Source organism: Lacerta agilis, chromosome 3 (genome assembly GCF_009819535.1).
Source record: "Lacerta agilis isolate rLacAgi1 chromosome 3, rLacAgi1.pri, whole genome shotgun sequence".
In the NCBI taxonomy this organism is placed as follows: domain Eukaryota; kingdom Metazoa; phylum Chordata; class Lepidosauria; order Squamata; family Lacertidae; genus Lacerta; species Lacerta agilis.
Genome location: NC_046314.1, coordinates 66,409,881 through 66,424,380, shown reverse-complemented (window position 1 = coordinate 66,424,380; position 14,500 = coordinate 66,409,881). Strand labels below are relative to the sequence as shown.

General features: G+C 41.3%; 1 protein-coding gene across 3 annotated transcripts in view; it reads right to left on the bottom strand.

Moving 5' to 3' along the window:
- The window catches only part of TULP4 (TUB like protein 4), a 93,765-nt gene that overhangs the window by 4,757 nt on the left and 74,508 nt on the right, over positions 1–14,500 (bottom strand). For 2 of the 3 annotated variants that reach the window (XM_033144087.1, XM_033144088.1), the window contains exons 5-13: positions 12,056–12,236; positions 8,777–8,911; positions 7,832–7,998; positions 7,202–7,426; positions 5,970–6,204; positions 5,102–5,246; positions 2,815–2,959; positions 2,360–2,453; positions 1,467–1,610 (exon numbers count right to left, since the gene is read on the bottom strand). In XM_033144087.1, the coding sequence (XP_032999978.1) occupies positions 1,467–1,610; positions 2,360–2,453; positions 2,815–2,959; positions 5,102–5,246; positions 5,970–6,204; positions 7,202–7,426; positions 7,832–7,998; positions 8,777–8,911; positions 12,056–12,236 (1,471 nt within the window). The remainder of the gene's footprint in view (positions 1–1,466; positions 1,611–2,359; positions 2,454–2,814; positions 2,960–5,101; positions 5,247–5,969; positions 6,205–7,201; positions 7,427–7,831; positions 7,999–8,776; positions 8,912–12,055; positions 12,237–14,500) is intronic. The other variant, XM_033144089.1, reaches the window with a different exon arrangement.

Sequence of the window (14,500 nt, the reverse complement as noted above, 5' to 3'; positions counted from 1 at the left end):
AGGTACTGGAATAATTTGTTAAATACTGATTATTTAACTTTTGTACTTGTGCTGTCACATTAGGTCAGTAATATGATCTCCCATTTCACTACATTAAGGGTATTAAGAGCCAGGTCTGAAAACATGCAGTCCCTCCACGAAGCCCGTCACCTCCTTGGGGTAAATCTCTCTTTCTCCATGGTCCTCAGTTCAAGAACCTGGTTTAAGGGAAATCCTGGCTAGACTTAATAGTGGTAAGCTTTGGAGCCAACAAACTGCTTTGTCATAGCAAAGGAGAGGGAATTTCCCCCAGAAAGAGGAGGGTTTGGCTTTCAATCTGTTGACCACGGTTAGCAGGAAGCCAGCACTGTATCTGCATCAGGCCTTTATCTCAGAAGGAACAAGAACAATCTAGTGTTCTGCCACTCTGTTAAACCAGACTCTTGGATGCAAGTGGGTGGAATGTATAATAAGCTATGGTCTATGTCATGAAAAAGGCATGAATGGCAGTAACCCAATGTGAATCCAAGGAGAGAATACAACCTGTTCACCTGTTGACATTTGTGAATGCTTCTGGCTACCACTGCAGCCTCAATTCCCAGGTACCATGATGGATTCCTGCCACTCTAAGGTTCTGCAGTTAAGCCACCATTGGACATTGAACCTTTTCAGTTATGAGTGCCTCTATATCACTCCAGGACTTTTGATTGTTTGCTTGTGTCAATCCCCTTGCGGATTTCTAAAATGTGGTTAATACCGAAGCCTCATAATTCAATTCCCAGTTTAAGAAATGCCTCTTCTCAGGGGATTAATGGACTCTCTCTGGATCAAATTCACAACTGACACATTAACAGATTAATTAAAAGGACATCCACTGGATATCTAAACTAATGGTGGTGCTTGCTGCTGCTGCGGTTTACACATCAATTATGAATTGTCAATAGGCTCTTTTGAGCTCTCAGCTATGTCATCAGAAACTTGTCGGAGCCAAGAAACAACCCTCCACCCCAGCAGCCTGCACTGTTCTTGGTCTTGCCTCATCACCCTTTTCAACTTCACATTCCTTGCAGGAGTCAGAGAAGAAGGTTCCATTAAGGCTTTAAATGCACCATGTATGTACACCAGTGTCTGAGGCCTTCCAATTCCCCTGATCTTGAATGCACTGTTCACAACACAGAGCAGGGGCAGGATGGTAGGGAATGCCCACATAGGCTGCGAAAGGCACAGGGAGCCCTCTAGGCTCTACCAGGCTCCCAATGACAACACCGGAAGCACACAGGTCTTTCAAGTCCTATTTTGGAGTTCCCAGCCTCACCACAGACTCCAAAATGGAAGTCAAAGAGCAAGCTCCAATTTGGCCTCTCCACCACAACAAGCATATCTTGCAAAACACGTAATGGACTCATGTGCCTTGGGCTTTTAATTACAAGGAGAGTCAATCTTCTTACAGAGTTTCATAAAATTTCAGGCAATCAGCTCAATCGCACCTGGCAAATCATCTTCATCTTCACTAAAAACATTGGGGTTGAAGACAGGCAGGTTTATATAGTCCATGGAAATCTTCCGCACTTCTGGAAGGTATATCGTCATTTGCCTGGGCTGGAGATGCAGCAAGCTGGTTTTATAGATAACTACAAAAAGGATGCAAGGAAAGGGAAGAAAGAAAATATATGTGATGCAGAAACTACAAAAGGAGGGTCCAGCATTACCAAAGGAATCAGCCAATTAGAGGGAATTCAACCATGACAAAACTCCTACATGGAAAGCATGTCTATTTAAGAAAGAGGATGCAATATTTGGATGACTGCATGCAAGACGCACACACAACTACATATTGTTGAATGTACATGCACTGGGAGTACTTTCTATTTATGTATTTTTTCATAACTGAAGAAGTCTCTTAGCAAAAGGTCTAGTATGATTTCATTCAATTACTGAAATTAAGCAAGTTTGGGCTTGGTCAGTTTCTGGACTACTGGGAAACCATGTGGATGAGGAATACAAACATGACCACTCCACCAAAAGCAAGTGGGGAGAATCAAAAGAGCTACATATGTGATTTATTTACCAAGCAAACAGATATAAAATCTATCCTTAACATGGCAATGAAATAGGCTCTGGAGCAGAAGGAATTTCTCCCTACATGGAATGTTTTTCTGGTATACTCCCACAATTAGGGACAGTATCCTTTTAAGCACCACTTCTATGGAGTTTTGACCCAGTAGAAGATGTCACAGAAATAGTTCAAACTGTTTCATGGATTACAACTCCATGACTGAATTAGATGCAAAATTTGTAACTACTGTTAAAGAATATTTGCACACTTTTTCTGGTTAGGAAGGGTCTGAAATGAAGACAGTTCTTAAAGAGTTTAATTTACCTGCACCAAGATTGGTTGGTAGGAAAGCAGCCAAACCCACAATTTTGAATTTGGTTCCCCAGATATTTGACGTGACCTGAGCAAGGTAGTTGTGCTGCAATAAAAAGGTATGACAGAACGACGACAAGCATTTATATAGTATTCACATACATTATATTAGTTATCCTTACAATAGTCCTGTTAGGTCAATCAGTATGATTATTTCTATCTTCACATTGACAAGGGCAATTCTACCAATGAAAAAGAGTGAAGGATGTAAGAAGGGCATGCTGGATCAGGCCAGAGGCCCATTTAGTCCAGCATCATGTTCTCACAGTGGCCAACAGATGCCTATGGGAAGTCCACAAACAGGACACAGGGGGCAACAGGGCGCTCCCATTGTTGTACCTTAGCAACTGGTATTCAGAGACATGGTGCCTCTGTTTCTGGTAGATAATGAGATAGCCATGCAGTACCTGAGTGATATCATCCAAAGGAAACTCTCTACGAGTTAGGCTTGGTGAACCTATGGAAGGCTTCCTTATCGGTAGCCTGGGAGATCTTGATATCTCCTGAGCAGCTCGTGACAACTTTGGAGATTTGCGAGCTTCTATATTAATTCTGCATACAAAACAAAAATGACAATAATGAGGCAGGCACAAATAGGTACTCTCTGTCTCTCTATACAAAAAGAGAACGCGGAATGCAAATTTAGGTGGGTGGTGGGGGAAATGCTAACAGGTTTACCATTCGAAAGTAGCTTCAAGAGCAAAGATAGAGTTAATATGAAAAGAGTTCACAGTGCATCCTTTGGTCTGCATGAAGTCTGACATTGCAAATGGGATGACAGACAGCCACACCAATGAACAGGACACCCTGGCTTAGCCTTCAGACTTGTATAGGTTTCCTCCACCCCTGGAAAAAAGCTGCAAGGATGTTCGTGTCCCTTATTAATTAAAATGGTAACTTTAAATGCAAAAGGGACCTGAGGATTGGAGGGAGGTTTCTTGGTGATGTTACATGGGGTCTGTCAATTGGCATAGCTGCTTTCTGTCTCATACTTGCAAAGTTTTGCATCATGACTCTGGAAAGGCGAAGGTCTTTGTCACATCTGTCTTCAACCTAACATACTAGATAATCCAAGTACACTTTGCCCAGCATCTCTAGTTTTGGCTAAACAGTAAATGGAAAGATAACATATGAAGTCCCATGGAATTTTTGTACTAGAAAAGTGGTTCTATTTTAATAATTGGTAAGGAAAGCATTTTTCTCCCTTGCTGGCCTGTCTCCAGGTTCAGGAGCTAAGGATCATAATAGGCTTATGCCTATGCATCAAACCAGAGCATCGGGCTTAATACCCTGCTAAAGAGCATCACAGGGACAACAGCTGTTTCGAAAGAACTAGGGCATTATTTCTCCGACACAATGCACATGGCTGGAGCTGTGAGCTTTGGAGAAGCATCACTCACCTTTTAGAAACATCAAAAGGCAGCCCTATTTAGGGAAGTTTTTAATGTTTAATGCTGTACAGTGGTACCTCGGGTTACAGACGCTTCAGGTTACAGACTCTGCTAACCCAGAAATAGTACCTTGGGTTAAGAACTTTGCTTCAGGATGAGAACAGAAATTGCACCACCACAACAGCAGCAGCAGGAGACCCCATTAGCTAAAGTGGTACCTCAGGTTAAGAACAGTTTCAGGTTAAGAATGGACCTCCAGAACGAATTAAGTTTTTAACCTGAGGTACCACTGTATTGTGTTTTTTATTTTTGGTTGGGAGCCGCCCAGAGAGGCTGGGGAAACCCAGCCAGATGGGAGGGGTATAAAAAAATCTATTTATTTATTTATATTATTATTATTATGCTAGAATGGAAAAAGGGTCATCTAGCCCAGCCCCAGAAAGATCAAAACACACAACTCAGACCACAGCGTCCCATAAGCAGAGATCAGAATAGTGCTTAGAGAACATGTTTCTCAGGGAAGGGGTCTAAGCAGAAGGGGAAACAAAACTCTCCTAGCGCCAGTAGCACATCTGGAACCTTGCTCTCAAAAGTCTGAGCAGAGAGAGAGAGAGAATGAGATTGTTGTAGATTTCTTTATGGTTATATATATCTAGGATATATAGTAGAATATAATGGTTTGGAAGTGGAACTTCAGCACCCTGAGTTGTTATCATTCACTGGTGATTGCCCACACTATATACCTAGAATTTACCCCCAAACACTGATTTTCTCAGTGCTTGCCAATTATTCCAAATTTTTGAAATCTTGGAACCAGGACACAGTATGTAAACTAAGTCAACAAATTAAAATCCAAATAGGTGGTGTTATTCTAATCACAGGATTTGGTGTACGTACGTACGTGCGCACGCGCGCACGCACACACGCACACACACACACACATACACACACAATATAGAACTCTGCTTAAAACACTCACTAGTAGCAAGCAAAGAACCTAACAAGTACCCTGCACTGTTATGTGCTGTTAAACATTTGAAACTGTCAGTGACAGGACACCAGAACTATAGGGGGATTATGTCTGCATTATGCTTGTAGCTAGTCACAGAGGAGAACTCTAAGGGCCTTAATAATGTTTCACAGCAAAAAGAACCCTAACATTTTTAGCAGCCCGTTTCTGATGCCTGTATGAAAAGGTTCCCCTTTGTTCTAAGTGTATAGGGTGCCCTCTCAACATAAAAATGGAATTCAAAGACCCAGGAGAAAAAGGAAGGTGGAGTTTTGAAAATACCAGAATGATTACCTGGGAAGTTTGGGTGATTTGCTAGCTCGAGTGATTTTGGGAGACTTTTTTGCAGCCCAGTCATCGCTCAGTTCAATATCGCTGGAATCAGAGCAGTTGCAGCTGTCAATCACGGTGGAAATCAAACTGTTTCCATAGATTTCGTCTGTCAACACAGGCCCCATTAAAAAAAAAAAGTTTCAGAAACCAAATCCCAATTACAACTGTCAATCATTTCTAGGATACCCTACAAGCAATAGCCGATATATAACCGCAGCAAGGAGCACAGGGTATTCTTTGAAACTCATGCAGAATCAGCAATAGCCTAAAATCAAGCGGATGGTGCTCAATTATGCTAGTTGACAGGCATCTCTCTGACACTGAAAAATGTCTACAGCTAATTAGAGAACCTTCCCTCTCCTGTCAGGACACTGAATATTATAATGTACTGCAACTTGGAAGATGACTTGAACTATGCCTGTTACCAAGTCTATTTCAGAATGGCTGATGAGAGCAGGGAAATAGTACTGCCATGGGTTCTTGTGTTGATGCATGATTTTGGGGCATTAACAGGAAACACATCTCCACAACCCAATCCACTAATTTGTTCCACAAATGGGAGCTCTGGCAAGTACATGACGCTCGACCGACAAGAATGACACATTTCAACAAAGAGCAGATCTGTGGGCATATTTTTTCCATGTGAAGATCAGTTACATACAATAAAACCAACGAATTTTTGGTTGGGTATAAATAATAAATTATTAAATTATTATTAAACGAGGCTTGCACAAGAAATTCGCGTGCAGTAAACTTGCAACACTTGAGGGTCTCTGCACAGGACTGGAATCTAGAAATTGGCACTAATAAATTGACTAAAGCCTTGTACCTGCTTTTCCGTCAGTCTTTGGGTCCATGATGACAAACTCAGGCCGCAGTTTGCTAATTCGGCGCCCTTTCAAGATAGGCACCAGACCCCCTAAGTATTCCAAATACAGTGTATAGCAAGGCCCTCCAACCTCTGGGTCATCTTCTGTCCGCTTCATTGTACAGTGAAGCCTTTCGTTGCCAGATGTTGGGTAGCTAACAAAATCTCTCATGTTGTTGGGGTCTGGGATAGGAGGCTGAGTTAAATATAGGAGGAAAAATTGTGAGTCATACAAAGAGTTTTCCCTTGTGTAGCTTTTTCATGCTCCTTATTATTATTATTTTTAATGACTGCAGTGGTAAATTCTGCATTTAAATTAATAAAACAATAAAAGAAATCAGGACCACAAAAGCTAGCTACATTTTAAATGAGAAGCGACCACTTCTAGAATGATGCACCAGAACTGCAGAGAGACAAAGAAGCATCCACTTCAGTAATATGTGCCTGCTTCTTTTACAAAAGTATAAAGATTGTCAACAGCACAGGGACTGGGATCAGGTTTCTCAAGAAATTCTCGTAAGAGCCAGACAAAAGGTGTTGCGATCTAGCTGGTAGCTTTTAGGCCTTGTCCTGGGAAACCTTTAAATAAAGGCCCATTCACCAGGCTCTGTTCATGCACAAAGTTTACACCTACCCCAAAGCAGTGCCATCCACCTCCCATACATTTGCATGGCTAATATAATGTGTGAACCTTCTAATCATGGATACACTTGGCCACAACTGAAGCGATGTAGAAAATGTCGTTACAGCCACAAACTGCAGCTGGCAGCAGTTGTGATTGACTGGTTTTATTAATAAGCTCTCAGTACACAAACATGCCTGAGGGCAGTGTGGACTGCTTAACCTGTACAAGAAAACTACATTTGTGAAACAGCCCTTAGTCAGGTTGCCCTGCACTGCTCTTCAAATGGCCATCACAACCCTCTCAAAATGAAAGTGATAAAACCCTACAAACTGTTCTGCACAGTTATGCAACCCTAGGTGTATTTACTCAGAAGTCCCAAGGCGTTCAAGGGGACAGAGTCCCAAATAAGTGCGTTTGAGATGGCAGCCTCAGAGTGCAATCTGAATGTTTATTACCAATCAAACATTCCCTGCTTGTGTACTTTATGCCTCAGCTGCTGTCAGCTGTTTAGCTCCATCTACCTTTGTCCACTGACCCTGACACACTTAACACCCAGCCGTTTGTTTACCTTGATCGTTGGTGTAAAGGCAGTGGTGAGGTATGAGCAGAGCCTGGGAGGCAGAGTCAATTTACTGATATCTTTGTCATCCCGCAAGGAGCTAGCGATGGTTTGCTGGCACAGAAGCTGTAAGCTGGACACTCTGTGCTCCACTCGGACAACGTAGAGGGCAGGACCAGAAGCCATGAGCAGGCGGGAGTCCCTGTGACCCCAGCAGATTGAGATTATGGGGCGCTGCGTGAAAAGTAACATTTCAGATGTTTTCCTCTCATTGAAGCATATTTTAAGACCCATTCTATATTGGAAAACCCTAATGTCTCAGGGCTTTTCTGTATGTTCAAGTGGTAGAATTCTCTGGGGACTGTACAACTTCCAATTTCGCTAGGATACAGTATCAGCTTATTACAGTAACTGGAGGACATTTTGTTTTAAACTACAGATTTCTCCATTATTTTTCATCCTTCACTGAATATTATTGTAACTAATAGTACAGAATCAAAACTTATTTGTTGTGTGCGGAGAGACCTACATATAAAATTATCTAAATTGCAGTGACCATCATCCACTGGGCAAACCTTCCTTGAGATAATATCCCTCGCACACTCCTGCTTCAGTATCTCACTTCAGAGTAATCTTTACCTGCACAGGAGTCTCCAGGGTATAGATATGTTCTCCATGAACATTGTAGAACTTGACCAGTGCACTTTTCAGAAAGGAAGCACCGCTGAGTTCAGCCAGCTGGCTTAGCTTTTCCATGCCTGCAACAGCCAGCAAGTCTCCCTGGGTGCACCACTGAGCCACTACATCTGAAATCACAAAGGGGAGGGAGAGGTTCACTTTACTACACTTAGCAAATAGGCCCAACCCCATACACCTACACTCAGTAAGCAGCCAGTGGAGGCAGCGGGGGCCTCCACTGCTCCCCTGGCTAACCAAAACCACAGGTTACTGCCACTAACCGGCAGGGTTAATCCCTCCACCTCCCTTTCCCTGCTAATTTCTACAAGAGGCAGCCCTGAGACTGAGGAGGAGAAAGCTGACAGGCCGTGCCACCTCCTGGTCTGGTTGTAAGCAAGAAGACAGGCAGGTGGGGTCTGGCTAAAGGCAGGCTGAGGTTGGTGGAGCACTCTACTGACTGAAGCTACTGCTTCAACTGAATTAAATCTGAAGTTCCGCTTTTAAGCCTTTTGAAACATTGCCTCAAACTAAAATAACTTTGGAACCCGCCAGCCTTCTGGCTTTGGTTTCCTAAGGGTTTCACAAAACCCTTGAAGGAACAGAACAGAGGAGAGCAAAACAAAACTGGTCATTGCCTAAAGCTGGAGGTTATTTTGAAAAGCACATAGTTCTCATTTGCTGCTGTGAGCGCCAGAGACAGGCTACCAGTTTATTTCAGAAGGAATCCCCTCGTTGAGGTGTGCTCTTTTCACCAGCAGGCGTCACTCTTGTTAGTGGAAATCGCTGCAGATGGATGTTGCGTTTCAAGAGACAGATGCTGAAATATTCATGTCAAAGCAATCAAGATCTAAAGCAGAAGATGAAGCGGTGGGAGCAGGGCAGGAAGACAAGTCTCCCTTTGCGTACCTTTCAACCCTGAGCGGATGATGGTAGGAGACAAGTCGTCATAGTTGTTCATTAAACTAATGTCTCCTGATGTGAAGCTGACAGTGAGCAGTGGCTTGGTGTTCTGCACCAGAACTGGATATGCAGCTGGACCATCTGCAGGGTGGGGGGGAAAAACTTTTAGGAAGAAGTTTGAACCAAGGTTCCCAGCTCATCACCTGTTGTCTGTGCAAAGAGCTGTGACACTCAGGGGATGCTTTCCTACCCTGTCAAGAACTGTTAAGGAACAAACCCCACCCTCACGCCAGGCATGATGCTTCATGGGAATATTTACATGTCCCTGGAGCTGTATGAGGAAAAGAATGGAGTCAGAAGCAACCATCCTGGCCCATAATGGGCACAAACACGGAGGCAGTGCCAACCATGTAAGGAAATAAAAGGGTAGAGGGGCCTTTGTACAAAGAGTCTGTTCAGTTTGCACCTCTCTGTGATACCCAGCAATGTTCAACCTCTAAGCCAAGGGTAGCCAACTGGCAGTTGTGGGCCAGACCTGGCCCTTCAATTAGTGCTACTATCACCTTATGAAAGTCTAGTCTAAGGTGGGATTCAAAAAAGCAATTTGTTCACAGCTTTCACCATTTTCATTTCATAAAAAAATTCTTGCACTGCTATCTCATCCACATTCTCAAAAGCCAAGGGACTATTACCAATCTGACTCGAGGTTTTTTTTCAAGAAACACATCCCCTCCTCAGCCCTCCAGACTGAAGACCTCATGGTACTGGACCAAGCATACTTCAGCCCTGGTAAGCCCTTATTGCTACACGACACAGACTTTGATATAGAAACTGGCCCTCCATAAGGACTGGACCCCAAAATGGGAGTCTGGAGCATCAGAATGGGCTTATCTACATGCCCTGAGAATACCAGTTGGCTAAACCCTATTCCGTGCCATTACAAAAGAGAGTCTGGTTTTGACAAGATTATTCTTCAGTGTTTAACTTACTTTGTATATAATATTAAATTGCCTGCAGCACCATCTGCAGCATTCACTATTTCATTCTCTGTTTTATGTAACTAGCTTTGACAGAAGGTGCTGCTGTCCCAAGAGAAAGGCGCTCTCTAGGCACCAGTTAAGCATATTCTCAATAATAATACATTAGGCTACATTCAGTTGTGAACGGAACCAAATGTTGTTATCCATGTGCTTATGTGTGAAAATGAGGTAATTGAACTACAGGGAAATTGTGCTATGGACGGTGACTTAAAAGCCAGCACCATATAATTGGTATAGTTTTAGAAGTAAGTAAAATCCAATTAAGCCCCTCCTAGTCATGTATGTGAGTCAAAGGCATGTCTCCTTTGAAAGGTTTATGAAGAACAAGAGATACTTCACAAGGACACGTCATATCAGAATAATTATTAGAAGCTACCAAGCTCACCCACTCCTGATTTGACTCAGCATCAACTACACACTAGCCTCCTTCACTCATCTAAAGGGATGCACCAGAAGTTACAATGTTCCTGCCTAGAACAGTAAACCAATCTTATAACAAACCTAATATCACCACTCTCATTAATCACACTCCGACAAAGGAAAACTGTAGCACAGTCCTCTAAGGATGTTGTGCACATTTGATTTACCCTCGTGTATGCATTTGCCATTGCAGGGAAGTGTCCTAAGCAGGCAAAGGGGTTTGTCAAAAATAAGCCAGTCACCACCCATGCTAAGCGCACTGTGGGGCGTTTTTGCTCCTATTGTCCTAGAAGAGTTAGTGAGGAATGGAAGGGTCCCTGGCCCTTGCACCCAGATGCATACTGCCCCAACCAATAAAAGGCAGGAACTCCAGGTGAATGGAGAAAGACTTACTTCAGGTGCAACACAATTCAGAATAATCATTCTTCAGGGGCCCATTTTGTACTCAGTCCCCACCCTATACACCCTGTGTTGAGCAGGAAAGGTCTGAAGGAGGCTTTTGCTTGTGTTCACTCAAAGTTTGAGTAGAGCCCTCCTTGCAGTCGGGGAACCCTGATATTTCCCCTCAACCTCTCTCTTTGTAACAATGACACTCAGTATGAAACCACAGTTTGAGTCTTGAAGGTATGTCATGAAAGTCACATTCATGCAGTACATTTTCCCCAGTGTTGTTAACCTTCCTCAAAAAAATTGAAGGAAGTTTTCTCACTGAAACCAACGTTGTCAAAAATGTTTCTTTCTTACAGTTGCACCTGTAAATCTGAATCAGTGATGCTAATTCATTGTCAACTTTGTTTCACGCAAGCTTTTAAACTATTTTTGTTTTGGTTGTGCATTTTTTTTCTGTTGTAGAAAGTGTAGAAGTAGTCCATTCTATCTTGCTTCTTGCTCCATTATTAAAAGTCACACATCAAATATGGAGTTTATTCTTTTAAATAGGGGCAGCAGGTCATTCACTGGAGAAGAAAAACGTGTTCTCAGACCCTCCTTTTGATTAAGTAATATGCAAATGCACAATAAATTAATCTCTATTTGATTTGAACATCTTTGCACCATATCTCGTTTTCTTGCATTAAGGAGTAAAGGAAAGGAGGCTTCTTACATTCATCTTATTTTTAAAAATATATAACATAGCAAGAAGAAAACAAGTAATTTAAGGATGTCAAGGGGAAGCTACATTCTTCAGGATCACTATATTCTACAAAGTATGGGTAAATGCAGATAAACCATAAATGATATCGTGGCCATTTATTGTCCTGTGCAGAACTTGATGTCTTGTTAATAGAAATTGCACGATGCTAATGACACTAAAGCACTGTCAATACATTATGCTGTACATGTGAGGTTTACCAATGCTGTCTGAATCTTCATTGGATTTGAAGTTTTCCATGAAATTGTTTTCATTACTTGTTTATAACCGGAATTGTTTTCACTGTTTTTATATATGGAATTGTACTTAAAAGTTTTCAGTGTTGATGCTATTATTGTTAATCGCTCTGAAATGTTTTGAAGGGAGCAATTAATAAATGGAATTAAATAAATAAATGAATGAATAAATCATTCTCACTATAGTCCTTGGCTGCATCATTTCAATCTGTAGCTGCAGGCTTACACAACCAAATGCTCAGAATAACAATAAATCCCTCTTCATAGAAAACCAGACAACAGGGACAAGAGTTCTAGCCTACCCTTCGATGTGGAGTTTTTCAATGTGGAAAGAACATTTTTCTATGGAAGGGCATTCAAGCATGTCACACAACTTTACCATTTCAGTGAAAAGCAGGCCATGGGCATTCAATGAACAAAAAAATGGAGGCAAAATGACCTTGAGGTGGGGAGTAGTCATCTGAATCAGTGTCACTCTCACTACTATCTTCCACCAAAAAGCTTGGGTAATTCCAGGACATGCTCAGGATGCCATCAGATTCATGAAGGAGAACATGTGCCAGCATTCGGCCATGGCAATCCATGACAATAACCTGACCATCAGCAGTGCCAAAGAGGACCTGGCAAAATAAGAAAGCATCATAGTTAACAAGAATGTAAATGTGATTAAAAATAAAAACAGGCTAAAGAAGACAGTTCTCTATTATCATATTTCAAATACAGTGGTACTTCGGGTTAAGAACTTAATTCGTTCTAGAGGTCCATTCTTAACCTGAAACTGTTCTTAACCTGAAGCACCATTTTAGCTAATGGGACCTCCTGCTGCTGCTGCACCGCCAGAGCACGATTTCTGTTCTTATCCTGAAGCAAAGTTCTTAACCTGAAGTGTTATTTCTGGGTTAGCAGAGTCTGTAACCTGAGCGTATGTAACCTGAAGCATATGTAACCTGAGGTATCACTGTAATCTGAAATGCTAAACTGCCCACATCCACAATGAATACAAGACAAAGTAAAAAGCTATTAAAAATATATCCTTATCAGCCAGGAATAAGTGGAGTTCCTATTCCAAAAATCCATAATCCCCACTAAATTCTCTTTTAGGACTATGGTCAATACTAGGTACCATGTCATAACTACTACTCTTCCACAAACAACATCTTCTAATTACAGGTGAGTAGCCGTGTTGGTCTGCCATAGTCAAAACAAAATAAAATAAAAAATTCTTTCCAGTAGCACCTTAGAGACCAACTAAGTTTGTTCTTGGTATGAGCTTTCGTGTCCATGCACACGAAAGCTCATACCAAGAACAAACTTAGTTGGTCTCTAAGGTGCTACTGGAAAGAATTTTTTATTTAACATTTTCTAAAGCCATCATGACTGAAGCCCTCAGCTTCTTCATCCCTGCCATTTCTCCTGCTCTTTTCCACAAACTTGCTTCTTTCTCCATTTCACTGATTCCCATCAGGCACTTTTCTGTTTTCCAATTCCACATCCCCATCTGTCCTGTGGTCATCCTATTGCTAACCCCACCCCCACCCCATACTAGTTTGAAAAACTAGTTATAAAATATTGACTTTTGGTTTCCAGATTACAGAAAAACCTTCCTTAGATATATCAGCATAAACCCAACTAGTTTTATAGATTTTGGTGCTTGAAATCAAATATTCGGAGAACATGAGACATCATCAAAATGATTAAAAAGAAAGAACACCAACAGTATTGTCCTTGATGCAGACAAAGCATATGATATGTTAGAATGGGCTTATCTAATAGAATATTTAAATTGATTTTGTTTTTTGAAAAGAATTTAGATATTATTGCCTCTTGTTGGCATCATTGTTCATTATCTCAGTTGAATTTTAGCAGATGCAATTAGGAAACATGAACAAATTAAAGTATCAAGATTTGTTAATGTAGATCATAAAACCAGCCTATTTGCAGATAACATAGCAGCTTTTATGACATTTGTTAATTTATTAGTATACAAAAATATGGATAAATTATCAGATTTAGTATAAATTATAGTAATATTGAAATCCTGCATTTCTTTTTTAAGAAAAGTGAATAGTTGGTTGGGGAAGATTAACTGGAAGAAGGAGGAAATTCAGTATTTAGTGATAAATATTCATATATTCAACTTATACCTCTAATAAAATCAATGCAGGAATATGTTTAAAATTTCTAAAACTTGAAAATGTCCCCACACTGGGGAGCATAAATGATGCAAAAATGATACAACACTGCTACAATTATTTTAACTGTCATCCAGGAGCAATTTACAGATGGTTGCGAATTACAAGCATGATGGGATGCTGGACCAATGAGCATGCCTGTCCCTGGAGCAAAATTGGCAAAAAAAACAATGTGAATCAATCAAGTGGAACTAGAGCATTATAGCACAGGTGGAAAAGCAATGTGTTACAAGCCTGACAGCAACAGATAAAGGAAAGTTTCCACCTAAATACAGAATGGAGGCAAGGCTTTTGTGTTGTTTAAAATAGCAGTTAGCAAACAGCCAAGGTATATCATCTAAGATAAGGCTGAATGTAACCTACAGATATCTTCCCCTTGGGCATGTTTTGTTCCCTGATGTATTGAACAAGCTCTGGCTTGCACATTTTGGCAGGTTATAGAAGACATACAACATAATCCAGGAAAGGGCAAATACATTAAGAGCATCATGCCTGGAAAACTAAACTCTGCCCTACAATCTTAGTCACGCATACTTCCATTTCAGTTCCAGTCCACTAATGTTAAAGGGCCCTCTTTCACATGAACATTTTTAGGATTCGTTTATGCAATACGGTTGATTGGGAATCTGAATATATTCAAGAGGCTTGCTCATTCTGTTTAAGGAAATGAAGAGCACTGACTAATCTCCCAT